At 45.1% G+C, this 18,618-nt stretch overlaps 2 protein-coding genes across 2 annotated transcripts; both read left to right on the top strand.

The window, feature by feature from the left end:
- The first annotated feature begins 3,375 nt into the window (after positions 1 to 3,375).
- LOC131258423 (leucine-rich repeats and immunoglobulin-like domains protein 1) lies at positions 3,376 to 5,152 on the top strand. The gene has a single exon (XM_058259737.1). It carries the CDS (start codon positions 3,376 to 3,378, stop codon positions 5,020 to 5,022), a length of 1,647 nt encoding a protein of 548 aa, XP_058115720.1. The 3' UTR covers positions 5,023 to 5,152.
- On the top strand, positions 5,023 to 6,036 carry LOC131266070 (SKI family transcriptional corepressor 2-like; the record flags this gene model as incomplete). The annotated part of the gene is made up of 1 exon (XM_058268427.1): positions 5,023 to 6,036. A coding segment is annotated over one exon (1,014 nt), but the record flags the coding sequence as incomplete, so codon positions are not given.
- Between the last annotated feature and the right edge of the window lie 12,582 nt (positions 6,037 to 18,618).

Below are 18,618 nucleotides of genomic sequence, written 5' to 3'. Positions count from 1 at the left end.
TTATTGAATCCCTTTTCATGTCGTGCTGGAGTACCCTCCCGTCCACTTTGTTTCGATGGCTGCCAAATGGCAGGCAATAAATTTGACTGATAGAAATACATCCGGGAAATGCGAAAAATGGGTAGGAGGAAATGGGGAAGGTTTGTCTGTTCCCAGAAAGGTTAAGGAAATGTAAAAGGGAAGAGATACCTTCTGGAAGTGGCAGGAGAACCCCCCAACGGAAGAGAGGGTTCAAAACAATTGACCTGTAATTACCTCGATAAAACAGACAGCACACACCTTCCCTCCGACCCTCTTCATCCTCAGGGGGAGGCCAAGCTTTCCTTCATTTCCATGAACTGCCGGTGCCGGGCCAAAAACATATTCAGAAATGGGAATATATCGAGATTGTGATATTAATTCAATCGGAGTGAATTATTCAATCTCAACCAAAGGCAATGTAGTGGCTGAATTCATGCGACCCCGGCGTTCGATGAATGCTCAATAATTAAATTTTCCAGACCCCCCTCCTGCTCCTCGTGTGGAGGGCGTCGAACCACAAGGAAATGTTGTAAGAGATTGGATAAGAGGACGATGATTCGTTGGTCCTTGTTGTGTGTTCGTATGCTTGTACAAACCGGAGGTCCGCCTGGTGCCACTTCCGGAACCGGAACCATCGCACAGTTGGTCGTCGTAGCAAAATGTCGGCTGACACGACGACGATGGAGGCGCCTGGCACTCCATTCCGAAAGTCGTGAGACACACGAGGTGTTCTGCGGAAGGAAGGGAAAATGGCTGCTGTAAATGAATAAATTATTTAATTGGAAGGAAGTTATCCTATTACAAAAGCCATCCACTGAATGGTCGCCCTTTATGCGGGGTGGTGTGTGTGTGTGTTCGGTTCGGGAAAACGGCGGCCACAAGGAGCTGCTTTAACTCAAACACAACATCCTGCGTGCGTGCGTGTGTGTTTGGTGGTGTTTTCGGTTCGATTTAACAAACCGAACAGCAGGAAGCCAATCTGTGGCGCCAATCGGAATCGTCTGCTAGCGGAGGAGCGCTCGCACCGTTCGTGGTAAGATCGTTGATGAATTCGGTAATAATTGCTAAGCTAACATGTCCTCCCCTCCCTCCCGCCCGACGTTCAATGCAATTGTGGTTTTGTAATTGCTTGCAATATTTCTAGCGCAGCTAGAACTGCTCTAGCGTCGGTCTTTGGGTTCAGTGTGGGGCGGTGTCGAGTTTGGCGAATGTAAACGGTCGGTTCATCGATATTGAATCAACTTTAATGAACGGCGATATTTCTCGCACAATTTGAATACAATTATCGCCAATCCCTCGTGAATTTGTGCCCGGCATGATCGATTGAACACATTTTGGAGGTAATGATGATTGATCCGTACAGCTGGTAACACAACAAAGGGCGTAGTTTGGTGAATTCGCAGCATATTTTTCGTAAGTGAAGAGATTAATTTATCGACAATAGGATGTACATGAAACCGTTCCACTGTGGGGAGTTTTGAAGCGTTGCACAATGTTTCTTTCATTATGGTATATCAATTAAGATACTCAGATTTTGTAAATGATTAATGTAGTATTTCCAAATTATTTTATGCATTGCTTGTATTATTTTGTGAAAAATACTTGAATTTACTTACTAAACATTTAAATTTTTCTTTGTGCTTCTCGAGTAGTGATGTGCGTACTGGGTAAGAGTGAGTGAGTTAGTAGAATGTTACACCATTAAATTGATTGATATTGATAAATACTGGAAGATTTATAACTTTTTTAAATTTGACTCTGTAACAGGAATTCGAATCCCAAATAAGTGAATGAGTTATTTCAATCCCTACTTTGGATTCGAATCGCTGTGCCGACTAGCAACTCCTTTACTCACTCATTTACTCTTTTACAATTTGAATCTCTTTTAAGAATACAAAGCAGTATGGTGGCTGTTTGCGGATTTTTCTTGTGTTGTGCCTTATACATCCTTAGGCGGGATTTATACACAATGATTTATGATTCTTTTAGAATCCGATTTTCAAACGTTGATGAATCTTTTGAAACCTTAATGCATCTTCATGAGTCTTTGATAGGTCTTTGACGAATCTTTATAATCCTTTTGTTGGTGTGGATCATGCGACCAAACAAATTGGGGCCCTCTGCCCAGTTTTGGTCTTTAGTTTTCGGTTCTTCTACGATTAATGAATCTTTGGGAATTCGGAGTTGGAAATCGATTCGGGAAAATGGGAATTATATAACTCTAGACTTTTCTCATTTTAAATCACAAAAACATAACTTAAATATTCGAACCATCGTGATGATTGTTAAGTCTGATTTAAATCTCTGAAAAAAGTTGTTATTCTCATCACTATTTTAGAGTATCTTTACAAAAATGGATAAAAACAACAAATTTCCCTAAACTGATTTTTCTAGAAAACATCTGCTTTGATTACTTACATAACATTACTTCCAGCTAACCTAAAACTGAAACTAAACGTGTCTGATACATTTAAATCTTTTCCAAACTTCAACAAACTATAAGAAGAGAGAGTTCCATCCCGAATTGCCTGCGCTGGTTGTGTTGTTTACTCCCGTGCAAAACAACCATCCTGTATTATTAATTTAACCGCATTACGAGCGGATTACTGTACGGGCATTAGCTGCGGGCTAATGTTTTACACTCTTTGCCTCTTCTTGAGCCACATGTTTTCCCCCTTCGCTCCCCGAGGGGTTGCGCTGAGTTGAGTGTGTGGTGTTATCGAGTTTTTCGTACAAATCGTAAGACCTCTTCCAGACAGGAACACTCTCTCTCAAACTCCCTACCAGGATAGTCGTGGCAAGGTAAACACCGTCACCGGTTTCCCTGGGGCAAAACCCAGGACAGACCCAGGGAAGAAAAATCCAATCCGTGTCGTAGCGTTTCCTTCTCACACATACACACACACACGGACCGGAAGTGACCGGAGGGCGATTCATATCAACACACCAGTCACTCTAATTCCTATAATCCAATAAATAGCTTATAGCACCTCTTCCGTAATCGAGTTTTCTCTAACGGTTCCACTTTGGTTGACTTTTTTTTTCTCACACTCTCTCCAGACTATGACGTTTCGAGCGGCCGTGTAAGGAAGGAAATTCGTGTCGAATGCCGATTGTGTTCCTTCGACGTAAAATCCCAACTGCACCGGGTGGGTCGAATTAGCGTTGAAGGGTGTCCCCAAACGCAAGGATTTTTTTTGTCCTGAAGCCTCCCTGCCTGAGGAGGTATCCAAGAAGCAACGAACGAACGCCACCTAACCAACGATGAGCATCAGAAGAGCACACGACGACGTTGCCCGAGCGAGTAGTAGAAAAACACTCCGAATGTTCCCATCGCCAATGTCGCTGGACATAATGCTTACCCTCACGCTGGGGATTACGGTGGCGCTGGTAACGGCGGTTATGGTCCCGCCGGTCGATGCCGCCGGGCTGGCGAACTGTCCGCTCGGGTGCCAGTGCGACGACGACACGCTGGTGGTGACGTGCGAGGAAGGCCAGCTGGACGTACTCCCGATCGTGCTGAATCCCTCCCTCCATCGGCTAGTCATTAAGAACAACAAAATCAAAACCATCGACTCTTCGATGCAGTTCTACGCCGAGCTGACGTTTCTGGATCTCAGCTACAACCATCTGTTCAACATGCCGCCGCCCACGTTCGCGTACCAGAAGAAGCTGACCGAGCTGCACCTGAACCACAACAAGGTGGGGTCGATCACGAACCGAACATTCATCGGGTTGGTGTCGCTCACCATACTGAATCTGCGCGGCAACTTCCTCGACGAGTTGCCGGAGGGTGTGTTTTCCGTCGTGCCGAAGCTGGAGGAGCTTAACCTCGGCCAGAACCGGATAGCGAAGATCGACCCGAAGGCGTTCGTGGGTCTGAGCAACCTTAAGGTGCTGTATCTTGATGATAACACCATCAGCACGGTGCCATCGCCCGCTCTGACTCCACTGAGGAGCCTCGCCGAGCTGTACATCGGGCTCAATTCGTTCACGTCCATCCCGAAGGAGGCGTTCGGTATGCTGACCGGTCTGAGTCGGCTGGACTTGAATGGAGCGGCCCTGCTCAACGTCACCCGTGACAGTTTTCACGGGCTCGAGCGACTCCGCACGCTCGACATCTCGGACAATCGATTCAGCCGCATTCCGACGGCTGAGCTGGCCCCACTCGATCGGCTCGAGGAGCTGATCATCGGCCAGAACGACTTCGACAGCGTACCGGCGGGTGCGTTCGCGGGCCTCAGCAACCTTCGCCTGCTGGACATCTCGGGATCGCTGCGACTGAACCGCATCGAAAGCGGTGCGTTCGAGGCCAACACCAATCTGGAGGAGATTGTGATCGCTTCGAACAAGGCGCTGAGCGACATACAGGAGGGTGCGCTGAGCGGGCTGCCCCATCTACGCCGCATCGTGCTGAAGGACAACGCTCTGACGACCCTCACCGATGGGATGCTGTCGTGGAACGAGCTGGTCGAGCTGGATCTCTCCGAGAATCCCATCCTGTGCGATTGCCAGATACTCTGGTTGCGCAATCTGCTCGTGAGTAAGAGCAACAGCTCCGGTACGGAGGGTGGAAGTGCGCCCGTCAACCAGATTCCCGTCGTCTGCGCGGCCCCGGATCGGTTGCGTGAGCAGGTGCTGCAGAGCCTTTCGCCCGAGCTGCTCGGCTGTTCACATCCCGACCGGCAGCAGCAGGCCATCATCTGCGTGGTGCTGGTCGGGGTGGCCGCCATCCTGACGACGCTCGCGCTCGTCATCTATAAGTGCCGCCGGCGGATCCAGGAGGTGGTGAAGGGCAGCTGGGGCAACAACGGGATCGGGCGCAAGGAGCGCGAGTACCAGAAGACGTTCTCCGAGGAGGACTACTCGGCGCGCCATCCGCACCCGTGTCCGGGTGGCGGCGGGCTAGGCATCCACCCAACGACGCTGAACAACTACCAGATCAACAACCACCACCACCACTCGCACGGCATCCGGCACATACCGGTCACGGAACTATAGCTAGAGGCTCCCCCTCCACCGCCTCGGAGGGGAGGTCCAATAGTGTGCGGTACTGGGGGTCAGCAAACCGCCACCAGCTTCCTGCAGCTCAGCCAGGATCATCTCACCATCGGCCAGCAGCAAGAGATCCAGCCGGGCATGAAGCTCTTCCCGAACTACACACCACCGATACCGCCCCACCATCTCCACAACGGCAACGGCGGTATCTCCTCCGGTAGCAGCAATCCGGCTAACCACCACTACCATCAGATAACCTACCAGACGCAAACGCTCGCCCCGTTAAGACTCAATCAAGATCACTTCCTACCGTCACAGTCGGCTGCTGGTGGTGGCAACAAGACGAACACCATCAGCGCGTCCGTTGTCGGAGTCAATCAAGCGCCCACCGGTGGTGGTGGACCACCACGGGTAGCGAAGTATCAGACGCACCACCACCACCACAACCATCATCATCCGGCGAGCCTACAACAACAACAACAGGGAGGAGGAGGAGGTCCACTGCCGTCATCCACCTCTGCACACCATCATCTTGCACACGGCGGTCACTACACCCCGCCACCGGATGCACAACTGCAGCAGCAGCAGCAACATCTTCACCATCACCATCATCGTCATCCGCATCGGGATGACATCTCGTCCGACCGCGAGGACGACGACGACACGCTGGACGTCAACGACGACGGTGAAGGCAGTGGGGAGAGCCAGAGTGAGGCCACCTCACCCCCGCAGAGTCCCATCTCCCCCACACCGCCCGAGCTGCCCATCCGCAATGGGCTGCTGGCGGCAAACTATCCCATAAGCACCCTCAACCACATCAACAACAACGGCAGCAACAGCAGTGGAGGCAGCGGAGGCAGCAGTAACACCAGCAACGGTAGCCACCACCACCATCATAATGGTGACGGTCGAGCTCGGTCTCCGGTCACCCCACCGCCACCCTCGGTTACGACGACGTCCTGCGCAACGCTGGGAGGCAGCGGTCGGAAGCAACTCGCCATACGCCACTATCACTAATTGTAAGAACGATAGGAAGGCAAAACAAGTGAACTCCGTCGGCGGAGAGCAGTCGTCCAGGCAAGGATATGGCAGATAGGTTGCGTAATTATTCTCCCCCTCTTTGCCCAGGAAAAAAAAAACTATGAAGAGACGTTTTAAAAATGTTGTGCGGTGCTGATTACGAACTGCTGGACTGCTGCTGCTTTACACGAGTCATTTCGTGGTGATGGATAAGTTCCTCTTTTAACACGGATAAGAAGTTCTTAAAGACCTTCGAAAGATAGATGAGTAACAGATTTCCCGAGGTCTAAAATCACATAACGCAGGTCGGTGAAGTATCTCGGAAGAAAAAGAATCATAATCATCTTTCCCCTCCTTAACGGAACAGTAGCTAGAATAACAATTTGAAATTATTGTTGAACCCTTCACTTCACTTGTCTAGATTTTATTTTCAAAGAATTGTGAGGTTGTTGTTTTTTTCAATAGGTTTATCCTTGGAGCTGAACGTGCTCGCGGAATATTTATTTGTGGTGGACTTAAAACCATATCGAACTAAAATGGTTTTTAAAGCACTCTTCAAAATTAAAATATCAACTGTATCTATGTTTTTAAAGGTTACGTTATGTTCATTTACACAAATCCTCTAAGAGTGATGCTTCAAGTTAAAGCTAAAACTAAAAGATTGTCAAATCGGTCGGATTTATCCTTGCTTACATTTTGACGAATTTTGATAGCGTATCTTTTTCGTTTGTTAAAAATATCGTATTGGTTTTTCTACAAAATTTCCCATTCTCGAAGCATTTCCGAAGAAGTTTTAAACTGCATTCCAATTCCTCCAGTTATTAATACCAAGAGAATTAAACAGAAATCAAATAAATGTAGACGAAACATTCAAATCAGTTGCAACAAATCAACAAACATTAGCTATGTTGAACTAAATTGATCATACATTCACACTGGAAGTGGATTGGCATATAAGGAAACATTGAAAATCAAAACTAGTACAGGAAATCTAGGATTCATTTAAGTAGCAAGATCGTTTAGGTCCTCCTTATTATTGTTCCTTATAAATATAAAGTGCGTTTTGCTGAAAGACACTCTGTTTGCAGCAACGCACCTTACTTTATTTAATTTTCATAATCTGACCAGTGGCAGGAAAATCAGTGAATTAATACTAATAATTTCATCAACAGCCTCTCGCCTGCCGTCCACCATCAAAGGACATCCCAGTGGGGATTATTTAAAAATGAATAGTTCGCAGAATCACCTTCCTTCCCTCTCTCCGTTGTTGTTGCGTTGTGTCCGGGGAATAAATTTCCCTTCGAAGAAGCGTTGGCCCGCGTTCTCGTTTGTTCTCGAAATTGGAAATTCGCGCGTGCCTTCGAGCACAACACAGGCAGGCAATGTGCTGCAGGAAACGAGAGCAGCAGCGGCAACACCGTGACTCGTTAGAGTCGTCAGGCTCGTCGACATCCTCGATGCCGCGTCGTTACCGGCGGCATTGTTGTTCACTGGCCGGGTTTTCCCGGCTGAAGCCCGCAGGAAACCGTGATCGCGGTCCGGTCCGGCAACCGCGGGCTGGAATGTTGTTTAATTAAATTAATGGCCGGAATAATGTCGGTGACATCCGGTCTCAACGACCGGGTGGTGGTGGCTGGGCGGGCGGGACACACGGCACCACCGGAAAGGTTATGACGGGAAGTGTTTATTGATTTAGTTGATGAACAACTTTGCCCCGCCCCTCTTGGATGTCCCCTCACCACCCAGCGGATTTGCCCCTCCACTTCCGGCTGAGATTTGCCTCATCGGTCTAATTCGCGGCCGCGCTCTCGCAATTGTTCGCCAGGGTTGCAAAGAACCGCTCTTGAACATCCCTTCCCTCGGCAAGTGCACTTTCTTCGGGGAAACAATCGCCAACCAAACAATGGCTTAGGAAAGGAGCCTTTTTGATCCCTTAATGGAGTGTAAGATAAAAGACACAACAACAAGCACCACCGGGGAAAAAAAGAGAGGAGTCCCGGGAAAAGGACATACTTTGTCTATAACTCACCCACTCATTAGTCCGCTCGGATGGCAAACGACGACAAAACGACGATTGCAAACAAAAGGAAAAATCAAAGCTTGACATTTATTGATGCAAAACCGTTTATTCTTCGCCAAAGCAAACATCCTGTGGTTTCCCGGGAGGACATAATTGTAATTAAACAACCCACCGTTTGCCGTCGGAGTTTCCTTGTGTGGTTTCATTTCTTTCACGATGTACAGGGTTTTCCGGGTGAAGCTAGTGCTTTTTACACCTGGTTTTGGTCTTTATTTAACATTACTTTGGTGGTGTCAATGTTCAATTCGTCTTTGCATTTCTCCTTTTCTAATTTGTATACTTTTAATTTGATTTTGATACATTTTGTAATTTTTTAAATTTGTTAGTCAACGGTTTTGCTTTTCTTCGGATTATAACATTTTTGTTTGTCTTCGGATTATAACAACTTCTTTCACTTTTGAACTTCCTACTTTCTACTTACTTAAATGAGTCTGCAGACTACATTTATCTGAAACCTTTTCGTTCAGTATAGCTTAATGTCGTCATGGATTTCAGAAAATATGTTTTACCCTGAAAATTTGGTCCCAATGCTTGGTTTAAAATGTATGATAAGAAGTCTGAATGGAAATCAAAGAAATCAACACTCGTTTTACGTTGTAATAAAATATTTTTCAAAAAAGCCCAGATAGATTTCCACGTGCGCTGATAAAAGCCACTCCAGACTAGAAATTACAAAATAAATATAGTTCAGCTTTTAACAAAATTAAAAAAAAGGAACACAAGCTCGATGCAATTGGGAATATGCAGGTGATTAATGGCAAGCTCAAGTTGTTTAATTTACTTTCAAAACACTGTACTAAGTGTTGTTTTTTTCTTCCTTATCATCGATCTGGAAGTAATATATTGAAAACTTTGATATGCTAATAAGGGTCGTCTTCAAAGAGTCTTATATTTGACTTTCTGTTTGAACTTCGCTTCGGCCTAATGTTTCCTGTTTGCGAAGAGGTTGGACTTTCCAGGGGTTTTGATTTACACTTGAATTGATTTTTAGAAATTCCATTTAAATAAATGGTTCTGGTCACCACATGGAGTAGTTCAAACAGTGTGTTCAAACATCTGTAAATGATGAACATTAGTGTTAGAAAAAAATGTTCCACACGATCACCCAAACACCCACCGAAGACCGATTCGATGCGGCGTGACGACGCTTGCCATCAGCGTTTCATATCTTCTGACCTCTTTCCTCTCTCCGGTCCCTTTTCCGATCGATTGATTGCATTATGGCGAAACCTTTCGCTCCCCGCAGCATTACTCAGCTTTCTCGCCCAGCTCATTATTGACGCGCGAGCCCCGAAGGAAAGGAAAGTAGGGCTCACGTTTTGACCCTGGCCGGTAGCGCAGATCCCTCTCCCGGTCGTCGGAGGTCGGTCACACCCCCCTTTCCACCGTTGTGGGGGTCGTGTCGCACAGCAATTAACCGTGGCCTCTTCGTCTCTTTATTTTCACGCTTTCATCGCAACGTTGAGAGGGCCGGGGAAGAAGATTCAATCTCGAGGGGGGGAACTAATCGCGACAAGATATCTACCGCGCACACATGTGGATCATCCTAGAGGTGTATCGCTTTATCCATCGATATTCCCGCCCCAACGACGTTTGAAACCGGGTGAACCCGTCAGCGTCATCACCCTCCTCTGTGTCACGTGAAACGTCGGGTCGCGCATTAGCCCTTATTTCTCGGTGTGCCCCCTGGATGTTTCTCCTCTTATAGGTCAATGTCGACCCGCCTCGAGTATCCCGTTCGGCAAACCATCACCATCAGCATCATCGTTAGGTTGGCCTCGATTTTCCCGCTTCGGTCGCTGACGTGTATGGAAATGTTCGGCCACAATCGAACCCGTGGTCGGGCTCTTTCTCTCTCTGCCGGTAATAGAACCATCAATCATACTTATTGAAACCGACTCGGTGTCGTAGCAGCTTCCATTTTCCATTCGTTGGTGTCGTGTCCAGGTTTGGTGTGCGAACTCTAATTCGCGGATGAAGCGCGCCGCGGTTTGACAGCCTTCTCTCCAATTCCAAAAAGCGGCACAAACCCGAACGAGAACGGGAACATTTTAGGTTAATTGAACGCGGCCATATGTCCCTGGCCGGGAAGGTCCATTCTCCGAAGAGTAGTCACCACTCCGGTAATTAACCGTGCGGAAATGTCCAACCGTCAGGTCCTCCGGTTGATCCTTTCCTGTGTTCGTTACGAAGAAAGTATTCAATGGAACGATGGAGTTTTCCTTCCTCCCGAACAGCTCGAAGACCTCGCAGATTAGCGTACACTAATTTCACTTTCACATTCCATTGCCAATCAAATCACTGCCCCGAAGTGCGAACGGCTGTCGAATTAGCTCGGAACCTAATTAATTCGCCACGAACCTCAACTGCGACCTCAACCGCTTCGTCCTTCCTCATTTTGGCTTCGGTTTTACTTTCATAATTGGGACCTGCTTTCGTTTCGATAATCTTCGACGGCCTCGAGGAAGATTTGGTCATCTCCTCCCCGCTTCCCTTTCGCCGTAAGGACATCCTACCTCCTCGGTTCAACTTTTTGCCCTTCAGGATGTTGCGTCTTTTCTTACTTTGACTTTTTAAAAATGTTTCCTTTGGTGATGGTTTAATTTTTCTCACTTTTCACCCGCGGCTCGGAGGGAGGAGGAGGAAACTTTCCGGTACTCTGGGGTGGGGTTGTTCCCCCAACGCAGGCCAAGATCAAAGTGACCAACGTGTGCCCCGAGGGTGGAAAGGAAAAAGGCACTCGGTTCTGGTCCCTCAAGGCGCCACAAGCGCACCAGCGCGATTTCCTTCGGCGAATCTGGAAACTTTGAACCTGTTCTCAAACGCCAGCGGGCGGGAAGATGATAAACTGAACACACACACGCGCGCGGCGTGGGGAAATAAAAGTGAAAATAATTAAACCATTTAAAGTTCAAATTGAACCACCATTGCGGTGGGCGCATTTTTATAGCCCCCGGTCGAAGGCCGCAGACCTCCGCCATCCGCTCGTGGTCAGGGGTTCGCCCCTACCGAGATAAGTAACGCGTAATGACACCTAACCGTCACGTCCGCTGTTGGTACGCGTCCGACGGAGGGTCACCACCTCGGAGAACCCTTTTTCTTGACCAATCGCGTCAAAAAAATAAAGTCAAACCCCTTGGGGGAAGAAAGGACCGGTGGGGGGATGCATCATTTGAATTCGTGGCCTCGGGGGAGGAAGGTACGATAATTATGTCATAAAAACCGATGCGCACCGCGCGACAGGTGCGTGCGAAGGGAGAACAGGAGAAAAATATAAGATCGTAAAGTAATGTAAGATCAAAAGTGGAAAAAAAATACGGGGGACAGTGGAAAATGTTTTGAAATAAAGGGATAAACTAAAGGGGAAAAAAATTCAAGACCGCACTAAAAGTAGTCAAGGACAGTTTGGATGATGGAGGAAGAAATAGGAAGAAAATAATAACGAATAATGGAGAAAAAAAAAGGAGAAACAAACTGACGCGCAGAAATGGTTGAGTAATGAGCCTAAACGAGAGCAGAAGAGATAGGTGTAATTAAATTAAATTATATTCGTAAACCACGCGACTCGCATTTCCACAAACTGGGAGGTGACGGGGAGAACAACGACGACGTAAAGACGCGTCGGCCAAGTTCCAGGGGAAGAAAAATTGAATTTAAAATGAAACAAAATTACCAACCGACAAAAATGAAACAAAAAAGACACACGATCTACGCAGAGAGAGAGGAAGGAACTGAACGGATGGAGGCAAAAAAAAAAGCTTAATGTGAATGTTGAAGCAACCCCCGGGCGCGCGGGTTTGAGAAAAGCGGGAATGTAATAAAATAAGAGGAGAATGTCCGGAAAGGCAATAACATAATGGTTCTCTTCATGATTGTATGGCGAAGGTCGAAAGCTATCTCTCAGCAGCAGTCCAACAGCAGTCCCACAAAAAAACACGTTTCCGGCAGCTCTAGTCTCTAGGTGTCGGGTGGTTGGAGGGGTGGTGTCGAGGTGGTAATAAAGTGAAAATTGAATGATAATATACAAACGGACACTTTGCGCTGCCACACCCAGTGCGAAAACAAATAAAACCTAAAAATATATATATTTAAAGACACAAAACAAAGCGAACACTACACAACAACTTCTACTCGAAAAGCAATATTTCTTCTACAAAGCAAAAACAAAACGTACTAAATACTTATTACCGCTCCTCTGGGGGGGTCGCGATTGGGGAAGGTCGACTGAACGCGGGAGAAGATAAAACAACACTTTAAAACGTGCTAGCTATTAGATTCTTCATCTTCAACACATAAAAAGTGATGGTAGGCCGTACCAGTGATGGTAGGCCGTTCAACTACCGAGAGCCCTTAAACACCAACCCAAACGAACGAAACAAACTGTTTCCAGTTAAAAAGTGGAATTAGACATTCGAGTGTAATTGCAAGGCCGGTAGCACATAAGAGACTGAAGAGTGTTAATGCTGCATCTCTTCAATGATATGTCAAAGTGAGATATGCCGGCCTGTGAATGCCACAAAACACCCACACGAAAGTCATCAACACACTACGAGGTGGAAAAGAAATGTTGTTTGAAATCATTATAAGTGGATGTTTATGTACATAGAGATAGTGCAGCAACGCGTGTGCATGTGTAGAAGAACAGGCGGTAAAAAAAAGGGTAAAAAAGAGCAACTTAACGATACATAGGAAATACTAAAACAAACAAAAAAAAGGAATTTAAAAACGATAGTCAACATATTGGGTATAGATATCGAAATTCTTACACCTTCTGTAAATATCACCCGTGCAAAAGTCAAAGTCTCTCGTTCCATAAGTGTATTTTCGAATTAGATTGCGTAGAAGACGAGAACAACAACAAAAGGGAACGGAGAAAGGAAAACGGAAAGGAATTTAGTAAACCCACTTCTCCATAAACTATATCAGAAAAAGAAAATATTGATGGAAAACCTATCGATCGAGTTGTGTCGGGCATCGTGTTGTTATCAATTTTAAAACTTAAACCCCTTTAGCTAGTGAAAAATAATGTAAAAATTTGAAAGAAAAACAGAATTGAGGAAGGAACACACTGAGTGTAAACTACGGTATCTTTAGCGATTTAAAACTTCAATAAACAAAATAAACAAGTAAAGTCTACACATTTCCACTCACTTTCGTAGGGAATTGACTAGGAATGTTGGAAAGAGAGGAAAAACTGTCCATAGACGAAGTTTTACTTTACACTAATCAGTGAAACATTGAGAAACAAAATAAACTAAATCGGATAATCCTTGTTTCACTGGAAAAGTAACTTCGTAACGTGATTTTGGCAACAGTTGTGCGTTGCAACCACTGCAAAACACAGAACGTGGCCACAAAAAAAGGGAGTTGTGATGATTTTGTTAGACATTATCGAACGTCGTCGTCGTAGTGTAAGGGGGTTTTTGTAAATATATATTAACGCGAATGGTTAAAAAGAAAAAAAACCGTAGCGCTGGAGGAAATGACTTAGAAAGCAAATATTAAGAAATCATAAACGGAACAAACGGCCCGCAGACGCGGGTTGGCAGTGAATCCTTAAACACACATACAACAAACAACACATACAAAACGATGGAAAATAAACGAATAATTTTTCATTAAAAATAAAAAACAGCACGAGTTTGGTTTCGTTTCACGAACGCATTAGGGTTGAAATAATAAACCTCCCAATGGGTGTTTGAGTAAATTAGCACGAAAGAAACAGATTGAGCCGTTTTGTTTTCTTCCTTTTGCCGTTTCAGGTTCAAAGGAAGAAGATTAATCCTCTCGACTTGCTTCTCGGAAATCGTGCAACTCCGCGGGGACTCTCGAGGTGTGTGTGCATCGTCGTGACAACTCGCTGCTCGCTTCATGCTTGACTAGTAAACCCTCCTCGGCCCGATTGTCAGCAATTGTTATCGCGGCGCCTCTCGCGACGAATCGTCGGTTAATTAATAAACAACGGTCACGTAAAAAAACACAAATACCGTCAAAGATGGAGCCAGTTGCTGCTGACCCCTTCCGTGTCGCACACGCGAAATCCATTCGAAGCGAAGGAAAGCCCCAGCGTCAAGTGGACGTCGACGATGGACAAATTAAGATACTAGAGCCACCCCATCCCACCCCCTCGGAGTGTCTTCCGAGAGCCCTGGGAAAGTAAAACAAAAACACCTCCGTCGGACCGGGGGGGTTAGTATTTATTGCAACGAGGCCATCATCATTCGCCACCTTGTGCCACCGAATTGTTGTGCTACGAAACAACTGTTAATTAATTTCATTAAAGTTTGTTTTTCATTCGCTCCCCCATCACGCCCACCCCCCGCGTTCGGTAAAGACGGAAAACCCATCGCTCTAAATGGAGCTCAAAAGTAGAACTTGTGTAAAATTCTCATGCCGTCACAGATTGTTCTTCCTCGGGGCGGCTCAAGGGCGGGGTCACTCCACGACGTACCGGCAAAAATACAAACCGTGCAATCAAGCCCTTTTCCGAAGACAACCTCCCCCTCGCAACGGGTGTAGTTCAACGAATCAACGCCACAGTTCTCATCATTCTGTTTCTTCTGTCATGGTACCGGAAAAGCTGTTATTGTACGCACAGAACGACCATAAACAGTTGCTCAAGTCAGCGATGGAAAAACCAATACTTGGGGCAGTTTTTGGGAACAAATTTCAACAGAAGAATATCAACAGCTATGCTCTTTTGAAAAACATCATGCCTCCCTAAAAGCACTTCATGCAAATTAATGATAAAGAATGGTTAAGGTGCTGCTCATAAAACATTCCACTTTTCCGTGAAGTTCTATGGTGTTGTTTCGGGTCAATCTCTATTGAAACTGAATTTTAAGAATTGATAAGCAAGTCTTCGAAATGCGCCCTTTTGGCGTTTGGTTTTTTGGACTTAACCAAAACTTTGGACTTTATAAGAATTCAGCGTTTTCAAATGTATAGCAACACGTAAAAGGATGGATCAAAAACGTATGGCTCGATATCAGATAGATTAAACCAGGGATATACATTTTTTGAAAAGGGTCAGATGATTAAAAAGAAACCGAAAGCGCGGGCCAAATACCTTAAACGATGATTAAAAGTTTTCAAAGTAGTATAAAAAGTACTGTTGTACGAAGGTTGCCTTTTATGTTTCGGGATTTGGCAAAACTGGTGATGAAATCTGTTAATTAATAATTTTATCGTAAAGTTTGATGTTTTTGAAGTTATCCGTTCTCAGAACGTTTTGACATACGAACGCTATTTGTGTTGTTAAAAAAATGTTTAAAGTTTCAATCGACAGGAGTCCTTTTAGAGAGATCTTCGCTTCTTCAGGTGTTGAAAAACGTTGACCTCTCAGTTTATTTTTTTACGTACGAGATTTAAAAGAAGTCATGTGGTGCTAGATCGAGGACTATATGGCGGATGACTCATCAAATCGATGTTTTGAGTACTCAAAAATGCAGTTGTTTGAGCCGATGTATGAGAGCTCGCATTGTCGTGGTGACGGGTGATCCGTCGACAGCGGTTGAATTTCCTGATTTCTTGGAAGACAACTGGCAAACAAATTGTTATGTACCACTCAGAATAGACTGTTCTGCGTTGTTCTAGAGGTGTGGTTGCGATATATCCAGTTTTTCCGGAAAAACATGCGATCATTTGCTTGGAAGTGCTTCGTGCGCGAACAACTTTTGTTGGATTCGGCTCATCTTGAAACACCCATACAGTCGATTGCAGTTTAGTTACGGGCTCATTCGCGTAAATCCACGACTGTCAGGATATTAAAGACGAGTTTTGAAGCACCGCAATCGTATTTTTCGAGCATTTCTTCCGGCCAATCGACACGAGTCTTTTTTTGAGAGATTGACAAATTGTGTGGAATCCAACACGAGCAAATTTTTTTGACAGTTAAATGTTCTTGCAATATTAAGTATATGCTGGTCCCAGTAATACCTAAGGTTGTCTCTATTTCACAAAAACTCACATGACGATCTTGCAATATCCGTTCACGCACAGCATCAATTGTTTTCGGAACGACAACTGATGTTGGACGATTCTTACGATCTTGGAGTATAATTCTTACGATCTTGGAGTTAAATTCGTCACTGTGTAGCATCACTCCAATATTTTTTACCCGTTTGACCCGGTACATCTTTTATGAATTCGTTCTTCAATGTTGAGTATGTTTTTAGATATTTTAACGTTCATTATTGAATTTTTGCCTACTCGCATTTGTTTCAATCATACTCTCTTTGATGTTCGTAACACACTTCACGCACCATCGTTAACGTTTATTTGTAGAATCAAGCTATTGTTTATCAATCTCACCAACCATTCACAACGCTTTTAATTGTTCTTATCTTCTCAACCCTGATGACGCCGAGTTTCGTTTGTTTTGTTGCTGCACTTTTGATGCACCGCCGCCGATAATTGCACGTCGGCTTCGCTCACGCAAAACAAAACGGCAATTTGTCCGAGCGAGCGAGGGAGCAATAAAACAAATCGCATGGAAAAACTCGCGCTTCCACGGCGGCCCAGCGTTGAGGTTTTATTTTTTTATGTTTTTTATGTTCGCTGATTTTATTTCATGATTTTATGAGCACCGGAAGGGCTTTGCAAATGCAACCTGCTGCTGCACATCCCGCGTTGGATGAACTTTGTTGTCTTCCCTGGGATTACTGTACCGTAGGGGGGGTGGAATGGAAATTCGAGGGGATAAAACCCCACCCCAATGTCGATGTGGTTGATGCTGCTGAAAAACTTCTCACGACTCTCGGAGTAAAATTGCGGCATTACTCTACGCTGTTGTTTCCTATTTTTTTTGTTTTTCGTTACACCTTAGCCATTCCGCCATTCCATCGACATCGTCTCTCCGGGTGCAAATATCTTCCTTATTCCGCGTGTTCTTCTATATTTCCCCCCTTTTCTCGTATTTGTTTCCGTCCAATGTTTATGCTGCTTCGTGCTGCCAGGTTGAAACCTTCCTTTTCGCCGACACAAAGTAACAAGAAAAATGGGGAGAAATTCAGCGACGAAATGAATTCAATTTAATCTTCGTGACATTTCAATTTACCGTCCGATTTTCCACTTCCCTCTCCCACCCGTCAGCTACCAATTCATCAGCCACGGATCCTGCTTATCCGCTTTTCGCACGGAGGTTTCTCAATTGTTGCACATTGATGCATTTCATTCCTTCTTCTACTCGTGTCCGAACGGGGGTTTTATACATTTATTCTAGCCGCCACAACAGCCAGTCGTTTGTAACGTCCATCATCACCTTCCGCCAATGGCACCGAAAATGTCCGCTTTTCCGGCTAACGGGCGGCGAAAACAAGCGAACGAAATGAAACAAACTAATTTTAATTAAATCATTTCACCATTTTCTATTTACTGTGCCGTGGGGCATGTTTTTTTGCACAAAACCTGGGAGATGCAGCTCGGAGAGTCTCGTTTTCAGTTGCAACATTGCAGCTTTTCGTGGTCCATTGATTTGCTCCCCTGAACCTTGCTTACTTTTTTTCTCTCGTTGGGTTTTACTTTTCCTTTACTTCTGTGCCACGTTTTTGAGCTCTCGAAATGGCGATGCAAAACGAGACACGGTGGAGAACATCATTAGTTAAAAGTTTTCCACCCCTAATCAACGCCATTCAGTCGCTCTCGATGCGCCTCGACGATCGTTGCCGTTTGGGAAAAGATGCCACCGGAGACAAAGCGACAGAGCGAGGGCAATAATCGCCGGAGAGTTTTCTCGACGCGAACGCTCTAAGCGCTGTGGAAAGCCAGTGATCCTTCGCGTCTCGTTTGCGGGATGTTTCTCGGGACAAAGTCATTAGCAACGGTTTGAAAAAAATATTTTAAAAGAGTCTGGTAAATAGTTTCGATGATGCACGTGCATCGCATCGCTAATTGTATGTCATATTGTTTCAAAGAGCCAGCTGGAGGAGGAAAAGCATCTGAATCAAATCAAAAACCCCGTGATGAGATATTAGTAAAAGGATTAAGAATGAAAACATCAATAAACAACTGTTTGCGAAAGTTCCTTTACGTAAAATGTTGGTTTTACCTATCTGTATTTATTTTCCAACAACTCTCGTTCTCCAACCAATCCGAAAAAGATGCGATTGACCAAGAAACATTAGCAAATGAAGGTTGAGAAAAATTTAAGCGATGTGTTTGAAAGAAAGGAAATGGAGCCAAAGGAAGCCACAGAAGAGAAATAAACATGCTAGATAAAGTATTCAACAGTTCAATTTAAAAAAAATGTTTTTTTGAAAAACGTTACAATTGTTTAATAACCTAAAGAGATTAGTTTATTTTTCGAGTTTAGTTTACCGTATGATTCGGAAAAAATAACACAACGAGTGTTTCCATTCAAGAGTACAGCAACCACAAGCCAAGAAAGTCGCATCTGTATAATAAATGTATATCGCGGCAAACTATAATATATTACAAATAAATACATTAAAAAGCTGTACCTCATGCTCAAACAAAGAAAGAAAAAAGATGGGGTGGGA

This window comes from Anopheles coustani, chromosome 3 (genome assembly GCF_943734705.1).
Source record: "Anopheles coustani chromosome 3, idAnoCousDA_361_x.2, whole genome shotgun sequence".
Lineage (NCBI taxonomy): Eukaryota > Metazoa > Arthropoda > Insecta > Diptera > Culicidae > Anopheles > Anopheles coustani.
The sequence above is the reverse complement of the archived record's forward strand: the minus strand, read 5'-3'. Positions and strand labels throughout refer to the sequence as shown.